Genomic DNA, 18,457 nt, shown 5'->3' on the forward strand with positions numbered 1-18,457 from the left:
TTTAGATCAAGGACAAAGTCATATGAATCAGGGTTATTTTACTATTATTTATGTACAATCATAGTATTTATTAATATTTTAAATTAGCTTTAATATAGCTTTAGCTTTTTATATTTTCAGTTATATTATTTTTAGTTTAAGGTTTATTTAGTTTGTTATGTGCTTTTTTTACTTTTAATTAGTTTTTTTTATATTTCTATTTAGTTTTCAATCATTTTTATTTCAATTTTAGTCATTTTAGTTCTTGAATATATTTATTTCAGTAAGTTGCTAAAGTTGGAAAAATCGGCAATTTGAAATTAAATTATTTTCTTTAATATTTATATTTTATTTGACTTCAGCTTCATTTAGTTTACTGAAAATGGCTTTTACTGTACCAACACTGCGACCATTTAGAGATAACAAACAGCAATGGTGCTAGATGCCATGTCAACAGGAAATAGCTTTAAGTTGATTTCCCATGTTAATACTCCTGTACGATTAAAACGTGTTATTTCTAATGAATACACCCAGAAACAGCAATATTGAGCACACACGCTCTCACCATCATTGTTGGAGAGTGATACTCTGGTGTGGTCGTAGGCGATGACGTTGGCATATCTGTTCTTTGACTTGTTAATCTCAAGGTTAGACTGTTCCCATGAGAACTGTTGCCCTGGATCAATAGACTGCAAGAGAGAAGCACGCCATGAATTTCACATCACGCTGGACATACCACATATTGTACTTCACACGTTACAAACATCACATGGCCTATGCAATGAAGTTAGTGCTCACACACACAAAAAAGCACATGAAAATGAACTTAAAGCACGCTATAGCATGCAGAAATGTAGTGCTAACGTACATCATTCATTGGCCAATATGTTTTTAATGTACATCCGCGGGGTGCGAATGTATGTGCGTGTGAGATCTGACCTCATACTCTTGAGAGAACCTCAGGTTGTCATTGGCTTTCATCCTCTCTATGTGAGCTGGCAGTTCTGAGATAGATACTGGAGGGTGACTGGTCATGCCTGTCAATCACATCACACAAACACAAAGATCAGTTCACACTCTGAGAACACGACATGCTACTGGATTAAGTGCTCTGAGCAGTGTGAGAGAATGTTAGTGATATCATCTATATTTTATCACTTGGGTTCATGAGTGTGTGTGCTTTGAGGATAGAAATTGCTAAAAGAATGTAAAAGGATTTGTGTTGTAGACTAGTTGTTTGTACCCAGAGATTCATTTTCTAAATGTAATAACACTGATGGTTTAGACCAATTTAAATGGAGTGGACAGTTTGGGCTAATTGTACTTTTAGTGGGACATTTGTAAATAGTTCCTGTTTTAATACATTTAAATGTGCAATGAACAGCTATAAAACAGGTAATTCCACATAAAATATGTTGTTTTTTAATGACAAATCCTGTAAAGTAATACGATTAGACATCTATAAATTAATTAATTTGAATAATACTATTTAAATAGAATTGTTTAGATTATTTACTTTTTACCTACTCAGTGGGAAAGAATATACACAAATGTTTTATTAAGTGAAGTAAACAGCCTCACAGAAAACTTGATTAATATGATTTCATGATAAAACTTTTTTTTGGTGGCTGTGGGCAGGGCCTCATATTCACATCCCACTATAAAATCTCTAAGTCTGAACATTACTGAATAATGTGTGGTGGAGGGTATAGATTATAATACAGTCAGAAGTATTAACCAAGATGGAATTAGCATTGAAACTGCTGAATCAGATCAAATTAAACTTAAAGCAAAAAAAAATCAATATTGCCGCATTTGGAATATAATTGAGAAGAGTTAATTTAATGTCTGCAATAGTTATCTGTTTAACAAAGAACAAAGTCATAGATCAAAATTGATTCAACACCAAACTTATGATTTACTGTAATCTTTATTATAGATAGCTTTATTTGAAAATGTCTCTGGCATATCCTCCTGTAGATAACTAGTTATGTGTGTGTGTATTTTAGATCAATTTCCACTATCATTGAGGGGACTAAATGTCCACAACAAACAATAAACAATGTCTTAATGAAAATCTAAAAATGTAGAAAGGTTTGTGTGAGGGTTTAGAGGAAGGGTTAGGGGATAGAAAATATCATTAGCTAATATATAAAAATAAAAAAAGGACAGTTCAACTATATGGAAAGTGTGTTTGCTGGTGTGTGTAAGGTGTTGTGACGTCAGTCAGAGCAGAGAGAAAAGCTTCACACGCTGCAACAGGTGTTCACATACACCCCTATTATGAGTTAAGAGGATGAAAAAAGCCAAACCAGTTACTGCATATGTGCGAGCATATGGGGGTTAATCAGTCAATATAGACTACAAAACAAATAACTAACTTGATAACCGTCGATAACCGATGATAGATGCACGCAAACCTAGAAAAGAGACAACACTGTGTTGATACCGACAGTGTGTGAGCATTAAATAGGGACTGGAAAATTGATTCTTCAGCACTCTGTACCTGTGTGTGTGTGTTAGTGACATATCTTTTCATCAGTATATTACCAGCCGTTGGGAAGTTGATTCTACGCAGCTCCACTGGATCAGATGGATGCTGGGAACTCATGGCTTTACTGCTGCTGGGAAAGCTGCACTTCCTGCCCTCCAGCTCTGCCCGCTTCCTGTAACATCACACGCGTAGGAGCATTAAAGCAACACTCACTTAGTAGGAAATAGTTTATATTGCATTTCGAGCATAATTAGATTTACAGAGAAACATAATACACAGACCTGTCTGGTTTGCTGGTTTGTGCACAGATAAAGCGAGGGAAGACAAAAGAAATAGGGATACATAAAATCAGCTTCTGCCTAAGTAAAACATAAAACATCTAGCATTTTTTATTCCTTTGCTTATCATCCTTTTTAAAAAAAATAATTCAAATGAATGAATCATTCATGCCAATTTGTGAATCGTTCAAGAGATTCATTGAAAAGGATTGACTGAATTGCTGGTTTCAAGTTTTACTCTTACACAAAAGCAATATCTAGCAGGTAAAATTTTAGAGCAGAGAATAATTAGAACAATGCATGCTCACTATGATTTTTCCATTTTAAATTTGAAAATTCTCTGATATTTCCACTGTGGGAACTCCCATTGATGTCATACACCTTTTCAAATTCTAAATCACTTTCCTTCTCAATTCTCCTTCAATCTCACCTTTTAAAGAGGAGGATGAGGATGACAATGCTGATGATGAAGATGACAGCCAGCACTGGCCCAACCACCCACAGAAGCCCCTCCTCCTCGTCTACGATCGGCTGCGGCTCAACATCGGAGAACAGCACGGCATCAGAGAATGGACTTGTGGAGTACACAGTCTGTCAATCAAGGATCAAACAGCATATTAGGATAATATATATATATATATAAACATTTCAATAAAAAATATATATATATATATTAATAAAAAAAGAAAAGGTGAATACAGAGACAGCCGAAGGGTTGCAGGCACTGTACTCAAAACATAACATTGTTTTTAATAAATTATTACTTAAATATTGAATTGTGGACCTTAAAAATGAGAGAGAAAAGAAGGACTTACGTTCTGGCCCAGTTCAAGAATAGCCAGCACGAAGCACACATACTCCTGTCCGTTCACAAGCGGTCGGTTCATGAATGCTCCATACACACTGCCGTCTCCTAGTTTAAACTCGGCTGGAAGATTCTGGAAATGAGAACTGATGTATGCCTTTGCCTCCGCCTGTCTCCGTAGACGCACAGAGCGACCGGTGCCATTAATCTCCCTCAGTAGCTGGAGAAACCAGACAACAGGACAAGCACATGACATGAGCCACGCTAATCACAACAGACGCTGCAACTGCCTTATGCTGAACCAACATGTGTTCAGCAAAGACAGTGAACGACTTGATCAAAACTGTAAAAAAATATTTCAATTGCGACATCAGCATTTCATTACAAAAATGCAGTACCTCATCAATGTTCATCTCATCTGGATCGCTCCATAAATTCTGGAAGTTTCCTCCTCTCTGCCTCTTCAGAGGGACAACCACAATGTAGAAACCCCTTCAATTAAAAACATGATATTATATTATTATGGGTGAATCTCATGAAGAAAAGTCTGTTTATTTGCACGCACAAAAATCAAATGAAGGCAGTTAAATATTTTTGCATTGTGAAAATATGAAAAAATATCATTCTGATAACTGTAATAAATAATTAAATATATATATATATATATATATATATATATATTTTTTTTATTATTATTAAAATTAGCATAAACTGAATTCAGTACAAAAGAAACTGATATATATATATAAAGATATATAAATATAAGATATAAAAAAACATACATATATATATATACATATATATATTTTTTATATATATATATATATATATAAAATATATTTTTTTATTATAAATGTATAAATAAAATAAAATATTTTGCAAACCATATCAGTAGCCCACATTAGAATGATTTCTGAAGAATAACGTGACACTGAAGACTGGAGTATAGGCTGCTGAAAGTTCTGCTTTGCCATCAAAGGAATAAAAATATATTTTGAAATATATAAACATCTAATATATGATAATGTATAATATATTAAAACTGTTATTTTAAATTCTATTAATATTTCACAGTATTACAGTTTTACTGTATTTTTTATCAAATGCAGCCTTGATGAGCATAAGAGAGAAAATCTTACTGACCCCAAACTTTTAAACAGTAGTGTATATTTTATACATAATAATATACATTATTCAGTTGAGTTTAAAATTCCGAGACCACACTGAAAATCTGGACTTTAAATACGCTCTATGCACGAACGCTGCTGACGTATTTCCGGTATAATCTCAGCCAGCGTCTTTACTTCCGCATAGAGCGTTCTATAGCGAAGTGTTCTAGCAGCAAAACTTTCATAAAATTCATTTTGTCAGAAACGTTGACAACGATTTTAGAAACCGATTCGCTAGTCGGATTTTGCATGATACGAGAGAATACTCACCCTCAAAGTTGTCGACGTAGCTCGAAATATATCATTTAAAGCCCTTCTCTTTCTTACTCTTAGGTGTGACAGCTAACTGCCTCATAATATTGTTAACATCATTCACATTAACCGCTGGAAGTTATTGTAAACAATGAGTGTAATTAGCCATTATCTCCACCGAATGCAAAAATGGCTTCCGACGCAGCACCGGATGTAACTGGGCAGGCTGAGACAAAACGCAGAAGCGATCGTGCATAGAGCCTATTCTTATTTAAAGCTGGAAATAAAGAGTTAAAAAAAATGTCAGAAATCATTTTGAAAATTGGAATGCTGACCTGACATTAGCCTGTCCCTGGAGAGTGGGCAGCTGTAGGGTAGCGATGCTCTGAGAGCTAGTCTTGTCCAGGAGCTGGGGTTTCTTGGTCAGCAGGTTTGGAGCGGTCATGGCGTCTGCGCGGTGCTGCAGGCCTCCAGTGCCATCAGCTTTACTGGTTAACAAGAAGGTGTATAGAGACTGGGGCTTCAGCTTGGTCACTAACTTCTGCCCGAGCCGCCCATCCACCTCCACACTTTCACCATCACCATATGAGATCTGAGGGAAAAGGTGAGATTGGAAAAGCATTTAACACAATAAAAAGCACAATTAACCAGCAAAGACTATGAGCATGTTGTGACACACACACTTTCGAGGAAGGCAGAGTGAGATTAAGACTGACACCTCAGACACTTGCTGACATGCACACGCTCGCACGTTTATACCAACACTGTCGAACACAATTCCACCTCAATATGTTGCATGAAGGGTAGCAATGGAGGAACAACACACACGCCCTGTTTGTTTTTATACTGAGCTAAAAATATTGTCTATCACATAACCCAGCCGTCACAAGATGACTTTAAATTATTAAAAAAAAAAAAAAAAAAAAAAAAACAGCTTTAAAATAAGATAACACAGATAAAAATCAAAGAGCAAACCGACATCCTGTTTCTTATTTTAATTAACCATTTTTATATAAAGAACGGAGTTCCCATGGTCTTGGAAAAATGGGATATACAGTATGAGGAAATGTTTAAGTGTGATTTCTAGACCTCGAAAAGAATTTATTAAAATCTAACTTGGTCACACTTAAGATTAGGGTCCAATTCTCACTATTAACTAATTATTAACTACAGTTTTTGCCTCAATAAACTCCTAATTGCTAATAGTTAGTAAGAAGTTGTTAAGTTAAGGTATTGGGTAGGATTAAGGGATGTAGAATATGGTCATGCAGAATAAGGCATTAATATGTGCTTTATAAGTACTAATAAACAGCCAATATCCTAGTAATATGCATGCTAATAAGCAACTAGTTAACAGTGAGCATTGGACCCAAACTAAAGTGTTACCAAAATGTCAATTCTGAATGTAAATTTTTCTAGTTAAGACAAGCTCTAAATATTTTAGCATGTATAAACCACTGAGAAATTGCTATTTTGAGTAAAACATATATTTAAAAATATATAAAACAAATGACAGGAAAAGTAATGTAAATGTATTGCTTATAAAGAATGTGAACCCTGAAAAAACATTCAGTTCTTGAAACTTCTAGAATTACCAATTTAATTATTTTAATGTGGATTATTTATAATTATTGTATTTTATAATGTTAATATATTCCCAATACTAGTTTGTGTTAATACAGATGTTTGACAATACAAAAGGTCTGCACTCTAAAATGAATGTATTGACTTAAAACAGGAGATACAAAGACAAACGTTTTCGCTGTTCTGCCTTAGTCAGTCAATGCAGAAGTTTGAAAACAAGCTGAAATATCTTTGTCTATATGAGAGGCTTTTGAATATTGTCTTGGATAATGAAAGGCTTTGGAGAAAAGGTTGAGAACCACTGCCTTAAATCTTTCACACATTTAGATTTTCAACATCAAATTTCATGTTTATCAAGTCGTTTTCTTCATGTAGACCCCAAAATAGGCCAAACCTGACTCGTGCAGACACATACACAGTTTTTTGCAGTACTTACAATGAGAGACTGTGCTTTATTACTGGCGGTTCGTGGCTCCCAGGTCAGCAGCACAGAACTCTTCATAGCAGCTTTCACTCTGAAGTTCACGGCAAACACTATTAAAGAGAAATAAAACAAAAGATCAACACAACAAACTTCAATACTTCAGCTCACCTGAGCAGAAACTCTGGCCTCCAGCATGAGCAGAACATCAAAGAATCTTTTCAACCGTTTCTACTAAAAACATTTACCACATCAGGTTGTTATCTACAAAGGGTGCACAGAACCGAAAGGAGAAAAAAGAGCTGGTCAGTCTTTTCTCATACAGTAGTGCTGATAAGAATTTGCCTCTCTTCTCCAAGGGCTCACCTTTACCATAGTTGTTTTATGAGATTATGGAGCACTCCACGTTTACCTAGACCCATTTTCAGAAAGATTCTCACCTTTTATCTGCGCTTAGTGAACGTCACCAAACAAGAGACTCAGACCAACAAAGACAGACAAAAATGACCAGACATAAACAGAAAATATCCTTCCAGAGTAAAGAAAATGTAGTGGTTTTGATAAGGAAGGGTTGCCTGACAGTAAATGTTTGTATGTGAGGATATACAAGTGCCATACCTTCCTGTGCTGGTTGTGTTTTGATGGATATGGGGAGACTATAGGCCCCAGGGCCGTGTTTGCTAAGCACGCACACTCTCGCCACATACTCAGTATTTGCCCGTAGGCCATTAAGAACCACTGTAGCCTCCGAAACGTCTGATTCCATGGCAATATCCGTGCCATTACTATAGGTGACAGCGAACCACACGCGGTAACCTTGGATCCGGTCATAGCTTCTTGGTCGCTCCCACCTCAGGATCACAGATGAGGAGTTGATGTTTTCAGCTGTTAAGTTAGCCAAAAGCGGCAAGGTTTCCTGTATGCTCACATTTTGACCGTCTGTTGTCCCCGGGATTGTTACCATGTCATCTGTGGTTGTTTGCACCATGTTTGGTGTTAAAAATGTGACCTGAGCGCTTGAACCATAACCCCATATGGTACGGGCCGCGAGCCGAAACACATACAGCACCCCTGCACTCAAAGAGGAGACGGTGTAGGTGCGCTCCGTAGCGTCTAGCTCCTGCACCATGAAGGAGTCTGAGGTCGGGTCAGCCTGGCCATATGAGAGCCTGTAGCCCAGCACAGGAGACAGACCAGCAGGGGGAGGCCGCCATTTTAGTAGGGCAGTGCCATCCTCTGATGGCGAGACTGTAAGCAGGGGCAAACCTGGCACTGTGGAGTAGAGAACAATACTTAAGATCAACACTAAATATGTAGTGCTGTAGTGAAATCATGATGTGTTGAGTGAAATACTTGACTTTCTGGTTATTACAATAGTTCACTCAAAAATGAAAGCTCTGTCTTTATTTTCTTCACAGCTCCAAAAAAGACTTTCTTGCGCAATTAAAAAAAGAAGACAGTGCTCTTTTCAACTGAATTACAATGAATAGGGGCCGAAGCTTTCAACCTTTAAAGGGGTCCTATTATGGTTTTCCACTTTAGTAAGTGTGAAATGTTGCTGTTTGTGCATAAAAAAGATCTGCAAGCTTACAAAGCTCAAAGTAAGTACATTCCAAAGGGAGATATAAAGGGAGAACTTTTCAAGAACTACAACGAACGGCTAGTTTGGACTACAACGTTTTCTGGATCTTATGAAGTCATAATATTCCTCATTTAAATAATCTCCGCCCACTGAATACCCAAAAAAGGGGACACGGCCTGGATGAGCTGCATTAGAGAAGACAGTGTTGTCACTATGTCAAAGAGATGCTGTTTTGTCCACCCCGTTTCCAAAGCTCATTTGTTTGACCTTCCTAAGGCTTAACGCTTATCTGTGTGCTGCACATTTTATGGAGAACAGCTTTTGTAAGCTCTCAATTCTGTAAGACAGTTCACTGCTTCTTAGGAAAATTAACCATAGTTTAGTGATCGATTACTGTTTGTATTACCTTAGTTTTCCGACAAATATCATGATTAAATGGTGGATAACATTGTATCTATAATGTAGAAAATTACAAAAAAACATAGCACTCTGAAACGTCCTGTGAAATCCGTGCTTGCAAAGTCTGTGCATGAAATTCATTCTGCATGATTCTCTTGTTTGTTAACATTGTCAGGGTCTGAATCAGGCTTGAATTGGTTTGAAATTGACACCATCATCAATACTTACACTAGAGAAGAACTCAGTTATAGAGGAGCGGGACATTTCCCGAACATGCGCTAAGCACTGCCAATCACAACACACTGGGCCAGCTAACCAATCACAGTACATTTCGTATTCTAGAAAGGAGGGGCTTCATCGAAAATGACGTGTTTGAGGCAGAATGGGGAGAGAAGTGCTGTAATAAATGTAAAATATGTGAAAAATAATGCGTTTTTTAACAATCAAGCATGAAAACATATTCTAGTACACCCCAAAAACTAAATCAAGACTTCATAAAAGAGCATAATAGGACCCCTTTAAAATGAAAAGACTCACTGAAATTCACTACAAAATTAATTCATTGAAAATCTTGACATTTACCATAGCTTTCCTTGGTAAATATATACTTCCTTGGTTAAGAGTGAATAAGAGAAGTAGTCAAGTTTGTTAACAGATAATTCTTTTGAATCAGAATCGTTTGATCCAGTTCACAAAATTGGTCTGAATGATTTGTTTGTGAATTGAAAAGTTTAAAAGTTGAAATCACAGACTCAATATCCAATATAGATAAATCACTACAAATATTGACACACACTATAAGTAGTAGTCCAAGTTGTAAGCAAATAATTATTTTTAGTCAGTGAATCGTTTGACCAGGTTCACAAATTGTGTAAATGATTTATAAATTTGAAAATTTCAGCACATGGATTCAAAATCCAGTGTTATTCACTAAAAATCTTGACATCTGCCTTCTTTCTTTCAAGCATTTTTAAGTTAATAAAAGTAGATTTGTTAGCAAATAATTTCTAGAATTGGTTCACAGAATTGGTCTCAATGATTCGTTTATGAATAAAAAAGTTGAGCTCACAGTCACACCTTACAATTTGAAACGTTCAACAGCTCACATGAGGGGAAGGGGAATTGTAATTGAAAAGAACATAAAACTATTTTCAAATTTTCTCCTTTAGTGTTCTGTGGAAAAAAGAAAGTCATATGGGTTTGGATTTGGAATGATATGATGATAAGTAAATGCTTTTCATTTTTGGGTGAACTTTCCATTTAACACTGAGATAAACATAAGTGTGTATACCAAAACATGAACGTGCATGTATGTGTGAGGGTGTACACACATGATGGTTTAGTTCTGATGACGATAGGCTTGCTGCGTGCTCCATCGCCTTTTGAGGTGAACGCAGCCACGGTCACAGAGTATTCAGTGTTTGGCCATAAATCAGTCAAAATCAGGTCCTAATAAACACATGCACTTACTAAAACAATACTTAAAAAAAAAAAAAAAAAATCAAAGAAAATAAAATGTCCATTTTATTTTAAATTAATTATTGAAAAATAATCTTGACATACAGATTCCATTTTTCTCCAATTCAAGTATAGGAGCTGTACATGCCTATTGCCTAGATACAATCTAGCAGTCTGGATTGGAACATTACCAAGATGGTCGCAGAATGAATTGATGTGCCTTAAAAGGGACTTTGGTTCAAGTAAATGTATTAAAATTCTGGGTCATGTTCAAAATAGTAATACTCACATATTGTTTCGAGTCATTCTGTGGCTGTTTACACACACACACACACACACACACACACACAAAAAGAAGTAAAATGAATTTGAATGCCAAGATGTAATACGATTACTCCCAACAACACAATGAATAAAGGTCTACTGAGAATAAATAGTGTGAAAGGTTCACTGGAACAATTACATAGTGGTTTTAAGGCTCTTAGATTCTAAGATAGTTATCGGAGGTTCTGTCTCAGCATGTGGATAATAAGCAGATACTGATGTTATCTGATGATTAAAGCAAAATGAAAGTCCATTTAGAGAGCATTAGCTGAGCTAAGAAGCGTAATTACTGACAAACAAACAGCTCATCCAGATCAAGTGATAGTTAGGATTCTACATCATGTTTCTAGTCAAGTGTTACTGGCACTACTTTAAACCTTGAAAAATGAAACATTTTCAAACTATGTGAAAAAATTTTTTATGACTTTGATCAAGTTGATTTTGGTATGTGTGAATTTTTATATTTTATGTGATGGAAATTACCTTTTTTAAAGTTTTAGAGAAAGGATTGGATAAACCTTGTACTTATTAACACAACAATTAGCTAGCAGTAAATTATGAGTATATAAAATAAAGAAAATCTGCCCAAATGTTGTACCACTACTGACTAGTTCAAGCACAGTTGTCTGGGAAAAAAATGCTGAAATGTTAAGGGTTTGTGAGTTCACAGCATACACTGCAGCATGCATAAATTATGTGGTTACTGTTATTGCTGTTTTGCTGTTTGCTGACTCTTTATTTAAACTTTTGTTTTGTCAGTATTATTGTTAGATATTTGTTGCGTTGTGATGTTAAGAGCTCATCTTTTTACATGTTGATTGTGACTGTTATTATGTGTCAAGTGTTGAGGTCTATGTATTATATCCTAGACATCTTTACTTTGTAAAGTAATTGCACCATTAGAATCAAAGTTCACTTCACATATTGTCATATAGACCTATATATAATGGCTAACAAAATGATGTTGAATGAAAATGTGTTGAACAGGAAATCTGTATAGTTGCCTTGATGAATTTATTGGTTGAATGAGCCATTTTACATTTAACAAATTCAAATTGCCAAAACAAAGTAGTGTTACTAAGGACCATTTTTAAGAAAGAGAACCTAATCTGAATGCATGAAGAATCTGAAGCATTGAATTTTTTTAACCAAAAGTAAAGTTTACCAAAAACTTTAAAATATGATCTCATTTCTTATGAAAAGTCACATTTACCTACTTCAACACTTTTTATAGATTTACTGAAGACCTGTTTAAAAGTTTGAATAAGAAATTACCATAAAACATTATTTTAAGATTTTCTACGCAACCAGAAAAAAACTTTTGTCAAATGTCTTTGAATTTTGAGAGTCCTTGATTTTTGAGATCAAGCATTCGTTATTTTCAAACTGAGAACAACTCAAAAAATAAACACTACATTTCTAAAGAACACACATTGACTACAGAAGAGTATTTGTGTGTGTGTGTGTGTGTGTGTGTGTCCATGAGGTGAAGTCTCCTACCTGTGGCTCTCCCAGTAGGTGTTCCCTAATTCTGGGAGAGACTGTTCTCTCCCCTGCTGTTCGTCTGGCGTATGTCACCTGGTAACCACGGATCTTTCCATGCTGTCGCTCAGCAACCGGAGGTTTCCATGACACTCTAGCAGAGGTGGCGTTTAAGACCACCACATCCACACCCCGCGGCGGTGCGCTGGGCACTAAAGGGGCATTTGAGTAAAGGACATGTAGTCACAGCTGAACATTCCTTTCAGCTCACAGGAGAAGGACAAGGAAAGGTCAGGGAAAGAGGTATTGTACTGGGGTTCAATTATCTTGATAAATCCTTTGGGAAAAAGCTTTAGCCATGGAACGGGATCTGAACATGTTATCACCGGGGTGAATAAGCCAAAAATGCAATTATTTATGCAGATGGAAAAATTCTGAAAGAAGGAAATCCAAAGAGGAACTTGGGAGAAGTCAGAAATATTGCAACCACTAGGTTCCAAGGCAAATGTTGAAGGACTTTTGGGAAAGGCTCAGCTTCAGGTCAAGGGTCAAATTAAGGCACTGTCACATACCGTCTTCCTCTGTGCGGACCAATATTGGTAGGCTCTCAGGCCCTTGACCTGTGTCAGTGTGGGCAGCAACTGTCACAGAGTACAGGGTCCCTTTCTTCAGCCCCTCTATCCGGTACCGGAAACAGTTGGATGGGATGTTCGGGATCCTCTGCACGGGGTCTTTCTCCCGTTCCACTGCCACATATCGGATGGAGTATCCTGTTACGATTCCGTTTTCATCTGTGAGGGGTGGAGCCCAGCTGAGCAGTAGACTTGTGGAGGAGGGGCTTATGCATGTGACTTCCTGGGGAGGGGGTGTGGACTCTGATTGGGTGGTTAGAGAATTGGGTGGGTTTAATTGTGTGTGTTGAGGCAGCGGTGGTTAGTTTAAGTGTTGTTGTGGATGATAATGTGTGGAAATGAAATGAAATCAGAGGAAAAAAAAAAAAAAAAAGACATAAAAGGACAAAATTGACACGTAAAATGTGGTGTCACACACAGGTAAAATAAAGCAAGACATCAAACTGCAAATGATCGTCCACATATGGTGAACTGAAATGAAAAACGAATACATTCAACGTAAAACTTACTTGTTTGACTCCCTCTTTCCAGATCCTTTCACTGAGTGTCTCATGTTCTTACCTGCTCTTTACACTTTACTAAATTTTCAATAGCCTGACAGCTGTTTACTGTATGTTTCCCAAACAACTTCTAACCAGTAGCAGAATCCAAGTCTTTACAGCCGGGTGAACAAAGGCAATGAACAACATGCTCTATAAACTGTACTCTCTATGTCTAGCATGAAAAAATCTGATTCATTTAAGGAGTCAATTCATACTGATGGATTCAGTGAGTACACAAGATTCATTACATGTGTTTCTGATACAGTTATAATTTATATAAATAAAAATCTAGGTATAGATTATAGTTTTATTAGCTGTATTTATCTCTTTAATTATGTTTAATGATTCTGTTCAAGTTTAATGCTGTCACCCCATTTGAAGTCCTTGTTTTTTCAAAGATAAACTTTTTAAATGTGTTTATAAATCTTGTGTCAATTAAGTTTCCACACCAAACTTTGCCTTTAAATTGGTGGAATTATCTCCCACAACTATGTAAGATACAGGAAATGATGTCACTTTCCCACTGATAAGATCTGAAGCACTGAAAGGTAGGCTATGTGTACTCTCTGAGAATATATTTTAATCTAAAAAGTTCTTACACAGAGAGTTATTTTGTAAAACCTGTTCTGTTACCGTCAAACTCTGTTACCAAGGTAGGATAATGCTGACAGTAACTTATGTTTGGCAAGCACTGAATTATTAAAATTGAATACGTTTTCAATAAGATACTGGAAATAACTTCTGTGACTGAACAGTTTTTTCCCTTATCTTTTTGAAATGCAAAATGTAACTCCAATTATAGAATCGCTCATACGTGTCTGTGGAGTCTGAACGGTGATTTCACTGGTGAATGCCCCCAGGCCGTGTTTACTGCGCGCTGCTAGTTGAAATATGTAGGTGGAAAACGGCTTCAGATTCTTCAGCAGATAACTGGAACTTGGATCAAATGATATTTTCTGGAAGAGAGAGGTTTAAAGGAAATAGGATTAAACCAGACACTACAAAATGAAAACGTTTTGTATGTGTGTGTGTGTGTGTGTGTGTGTGTGTGTGTGTGTGTCTGTGTACGTACCTGCTCTGGCTGGTCTCCAAGCCTGTAAATGAGCTCATAGCCAGTGATGGCATCTGTGCCGCTGTGAGCAGGAGGGATCCACGACAGAAGAATGCTGGTCTCTGATTTCACCTCTGCCTTCAGTTCTGTGGGCTGGGATGGGACTAGAAATGAGGCAGAAAGACAATGCGTAGAGAATGATGCAACCGAAACAAAATAAGCTGCAATATTAGAAGCTATAAAATAATCCCAACTTCACAAACTGCACACCTCCTGTCTTGGCAATGATGTGCAGATCGCTGGAAAGAGGTCCATCTCCGACTGCGGTAAAGGCAAGCACTCTAATATAATATGTTTTGTTGGGTGTCAGGTCTCGTATGTTTAAAAAATTAGCCCCTCGAACCATTTCCTTGTCCCATTGGCTCACAGACAGAGACGAATCCGACGTGTAATACACCCTGTACCCAACCACCTGACCGTTGGCTTCCTCTGGCTCCTCCCACTGCACCATCGCTGTGGAACCACTCAGCATGCGACCTCTGACACGGCGAGGAGGGGAACTAGGCGCCTGTTCGGCTGTGCGAGCATCTATCATCTGACTTGGTGGGCCGCGGCCAATCGAATTCACCGCCATGACCCGGAAATGGTAGTGCGAGTAGGGGCTGAGTCCACCCACGCTGTAGCGAGTTGTTGCTATGGCATCAATTTCTTTAAAAGTGTCGGTGGAGGAGAAGGGGCGATACTGAATGATGTAATAAGAAACAGCAAGTGGATTTCCACTGTCCCACATCAGAGTAATGCTGGTGGCAGATCGCTCCATGACAATTGGAGCTCCTGGAGGATTGGGGAGGGCTATGGAGTTGAAGAGGGAGAGAAATAAATTAGGGAACATTTCTACAAAGATTTACAAAAAAATCTTATTTTATAATTTATATTCATCAAAGAATCTTGAAAAAAATGTATCACGATTTCCACAAAATATTAAGCAGCACAAACGGACTGTATTATAATATAATATAATAAAATGACACTGAAGACTGAAGCAATGGCTGATAAAAAGTCAGCTCTGATTTAACAGGAATAAATTACATTTTAAGATATTTAAAAATATATATATATATATATATATTAATTTGTAATACTATTTAACAATGTTACAGTTTGAATGCATGTTCAAATAATTGCAGCCTTGGTGAGCATAAGAGAATTCTTTCTAAAACATTTTTTTTTAAAAATCATACCAACCCCAAACTTATGAATGGTAGTGAAAAATAAAATTACTTACTTTCAGAAAAATTTAAATACTATTTAACTTATTTAACGTATCATGAAATGACATGACATATAATAGCATTTGAAGGCATTACAGACGCTCCTAATGCAAAGGTTGTAACAAAAGATAGACAGCAGTTATACTGCCTCCTATATAATAGCTACTACTTGCCAAATTCTGAAGCAGAAACTAAAGCAATTTTTATGCTTATTTCAGCTTGTTTGCTTCTTTTTTTTAAAAAGAACAAACCTTTTGAAATCAAATGTGTTTGATGTGCACTCAGAGTGAGTCATAGCCTATGAAGAGTGTTCCAAGTCATTGACTTATATGAGGTTACATTTTAGCTAGCCAGGTAAGAGACAGCAAGGCAGCTCACTAGGTTTTGGAACAACCATCAGCCCCCCTGCTTCCTTAATATTGGCTCCACAAATGGAACTTATTGTTTAACTAAATGTTTTTTTTCTTCAATAACATTAGGCATTGTCTTTGAGAGTCTTTTAACATCACTCCTGTGTACCTTTAACTGTGATCTGGGCAACAGTTTCAATAACTCCAAGTGTAGACATTGCCACACACGTGTAGTTGGCAGACTGGCGTACATCTGTGAGCTCCAAAACATTTCGCCCAATAGGCATGTCATCTTCTGGTGTCAAATCCTCGGCTCCCAGCATCCACTTGACATATGGCATGGGAACGCCCACTGCCTGACAGGAGATATTCACACTTCCTCCCGGCATGATCTCATAATCCATCGGTGGCACTGAGAACCGAGGAGGGATGCGACGCACTGAGGGTGTAAAAGACAGTGAGCCATTTACTAACTCATGCTAAAGACATTATTAATGCTACAGAGAGCACCGCTTCTAATAAGATACGCCCTCAGAGTGTTGTACACGGCAGATTATTAATGTGTTATGTAGAAGTTAGGTTTAGGGTTAGGCTGTGTTACCTCTTTAATGGGTCAAACTATGCATAATTGTTGTCAGGTGACTATATACTAGAAAAAGCCATCAAATATGTATATAAATGTTATATAAAGAAAACAAGCCATCAAATATAGCTGCCTGTGATCGAGAGATGCACATTAAAAAGTGATATGCTAAACACTGTATTTGACGTCAAAGTACATATTCTGTCTACAGTTTTTTTTTTTTTTCATTTTATCTTTTTTTAATCAAAGCAAATTTATCCAAGTCTAAAAATATCATATTTCATAAATATAATATAAGGCCAAATAGGTGAATTGCTGGAGTACAAATACAGGTACATTTTAGTTTTTAAAATACTGGCTGGTTTATGAAAATGCTAATAACAATACTGGGATGTATTTTTATTTGAAATGAAACTGTATTCTCTGTACATTTGTTACAGTATTTATTAATCTTTGTTAACATAAGTTAATAAAAATAAAACTGTTCATTGTTAGTTCATGTTAGCCAATGACCATTAAATCATTTTAACAGATAAAACTTTTGATTTTAATAATGTAATAGTAAATGCTGAAATTAACTTATTTTGCTGGTTAAGTATTTTTCATTCATTAGTTCATGTTAAATTGAACCTTATTGTGAAGTGTAACCCCTTTTTCGGTAATATTTTTAAATGATGGTCCTATGTTATATATGATTTCTTGATGAGTCCAAGAAATATATTATATAATAAATTTTACTTCTATCTTATTTTCCTTTCAAAATAAAATTCCCCCACTTTTCTCTGCTTACAAATTGTGAAAATAATTTGGGAAAATGGAGCAGTAACTTCACAGTATACTATTACAAACACACAAATAACTTAGGATGAATGTATGAAATAAATTGTAATTTTGTAAATTGTAACTGGACAGAAGTTCAAATGGGTACATGGCATTACTATGATATCATTTGCTATCAGCATAATGTTATGGAATGCGGTTAAGAAGGATCAGGTAAAATGTGGTGGATTAGTGTCAAATGACATATGCAGTATTAGGATCTGGAAAGTGAGTTAGACTGTCCAGAGGGAGGGAATCCCAGTGGAGGAAAAGGATTATGTAGATGTGAGGGTCTGAAACTCAGATTAGAGTAAGAAACAGAGCACTGGTTTGAAGAGCACTTACCATCTCTTAATTCTACACAGGGGTCCAGCAGTGAGACGTGAGCCAACAGGGAGAAACAAACAAACAATGACAACATGTCTAAGGTACGTAAGAGGCAGGGCCGTAACCACCATAGGCATTGAGGGGGACAAGTATTTAAATAGAAATGGACAAATTGCCATTCCCCCTCCCACCCCCCACAATATATGATATTTCTTAATGCTGCTCTCCATTACACACCGCTCTGTTTGTTGTTAAGATGACAGAAAGTTTAAAAAATTACATTTTTAGGCTGGTCTGCCTCAGCGGTCTAACAGCGCTTGTCAATGTCAAAATGATGGCCAATCAGATCAAAGAAGGCGGGGCTTACTATTCACTGACGACGAGTGAGAATTCCAACGCAACGCTTTTAGTTTTTACAGGGAAAGAGTGTGTGCGTAATAAGATACAAGTAGCTAAACATTTAATAATTGACAACTGTTTTACGACGGATATACGTTTAACGACCCACAGTAATATACAGAGATGCAAACTACTCAACTTCTTTGCTTTAATTTCGGCATTTTGAATGGAAAATAACTGAATGTGACGAGACAAGAAACATTTTTGACATATTAGACATACAAACAAGAGTGAATGTGTGCATATTTTTAAATAA

General features: G+C 36.5%; 1 protein-coding gene across 1 annotated transcript in view; it reads right to left on the bottom strand.

Annotated features, from left to right (window-relative positions):
• ptprdb (protein tyrosine phosphatase receptor type Db) overlaps positions 1-18,457 on the bottom strand; it is a 62,112-nt gene that overhangs the window by 11,259 nt on the left and 32,396 nt on the right. The window contains exons 7-24 of the mRNA XM_081362476.1: positions 17,821-17,832; positions 16,243-16,512; positions 14,723-15,304; positions 14,474-14,616; positions 14,216-14,357; positions 12,800-13,102; positions 12,246-12,439; positions 10,711-10,734; positions 10,295-10,412; positions 7,601-8,254; positions 6,998-7,095; positions 5,313-5,569; positions 3,955-4,048; positions 3,567-3,776; positions 3,182-3,342; positions 2,530-2,645; positions 919-1,016; positions 545-668 (exon numbers count right to left, since the gene is read on the bottom strand). Coding sequence (XP_081218602.1) covers positions 545-668; positions 919-1,016; positions 2,530-2,645; positions 3,182-3,342; positions 3,567-3,776; positions 3,955-4,048; positions 5,313-5,569; positions 6,998-7,095; positions 7,601-8,254; positions 10,295-10,412; positions 10,711-10,734; positions 12,246-12,439; positions 12,800-13,102; positions 14,216-14,357; positions 14,474-14,616; positions 14,723-15,304; positions 16,243-16,512; positions 17,821-17,832 — 3,600 coding nt within the window. The remainder of the gene's footprint in view (positions 1-544; positions 669-918; positions 1,017-2,529; positions 2,646-3,181; positions 3,343-3,566; positions 3,777-3,954; positions 4,049-5,312; positions 5,570-6,997; positions 7,096-7,600; positions 8,255-10,294; positions 10,413-10,710; positions 10,735-12,245; positions 12,440-12,799; positions 13,103-14,215; positions 14,358-14,473; positions 14,617-14,722; positions 15,305-16,242; positions 16,513-17,820; positions 17,833-18,457) is intronic.

This window comes from Scardinius erythrophthalmus (genome assembly GCF_964197995.2).
Source record: "Scardinius erythrophthalmus genome assembly, chromosome: 3".
NCBI lineage: Eukaryota > Metazoa > Chordata > Actinopteri > Cypriniformes > Leuciscidae > Scardinius > Scardinius erythrophthalmus.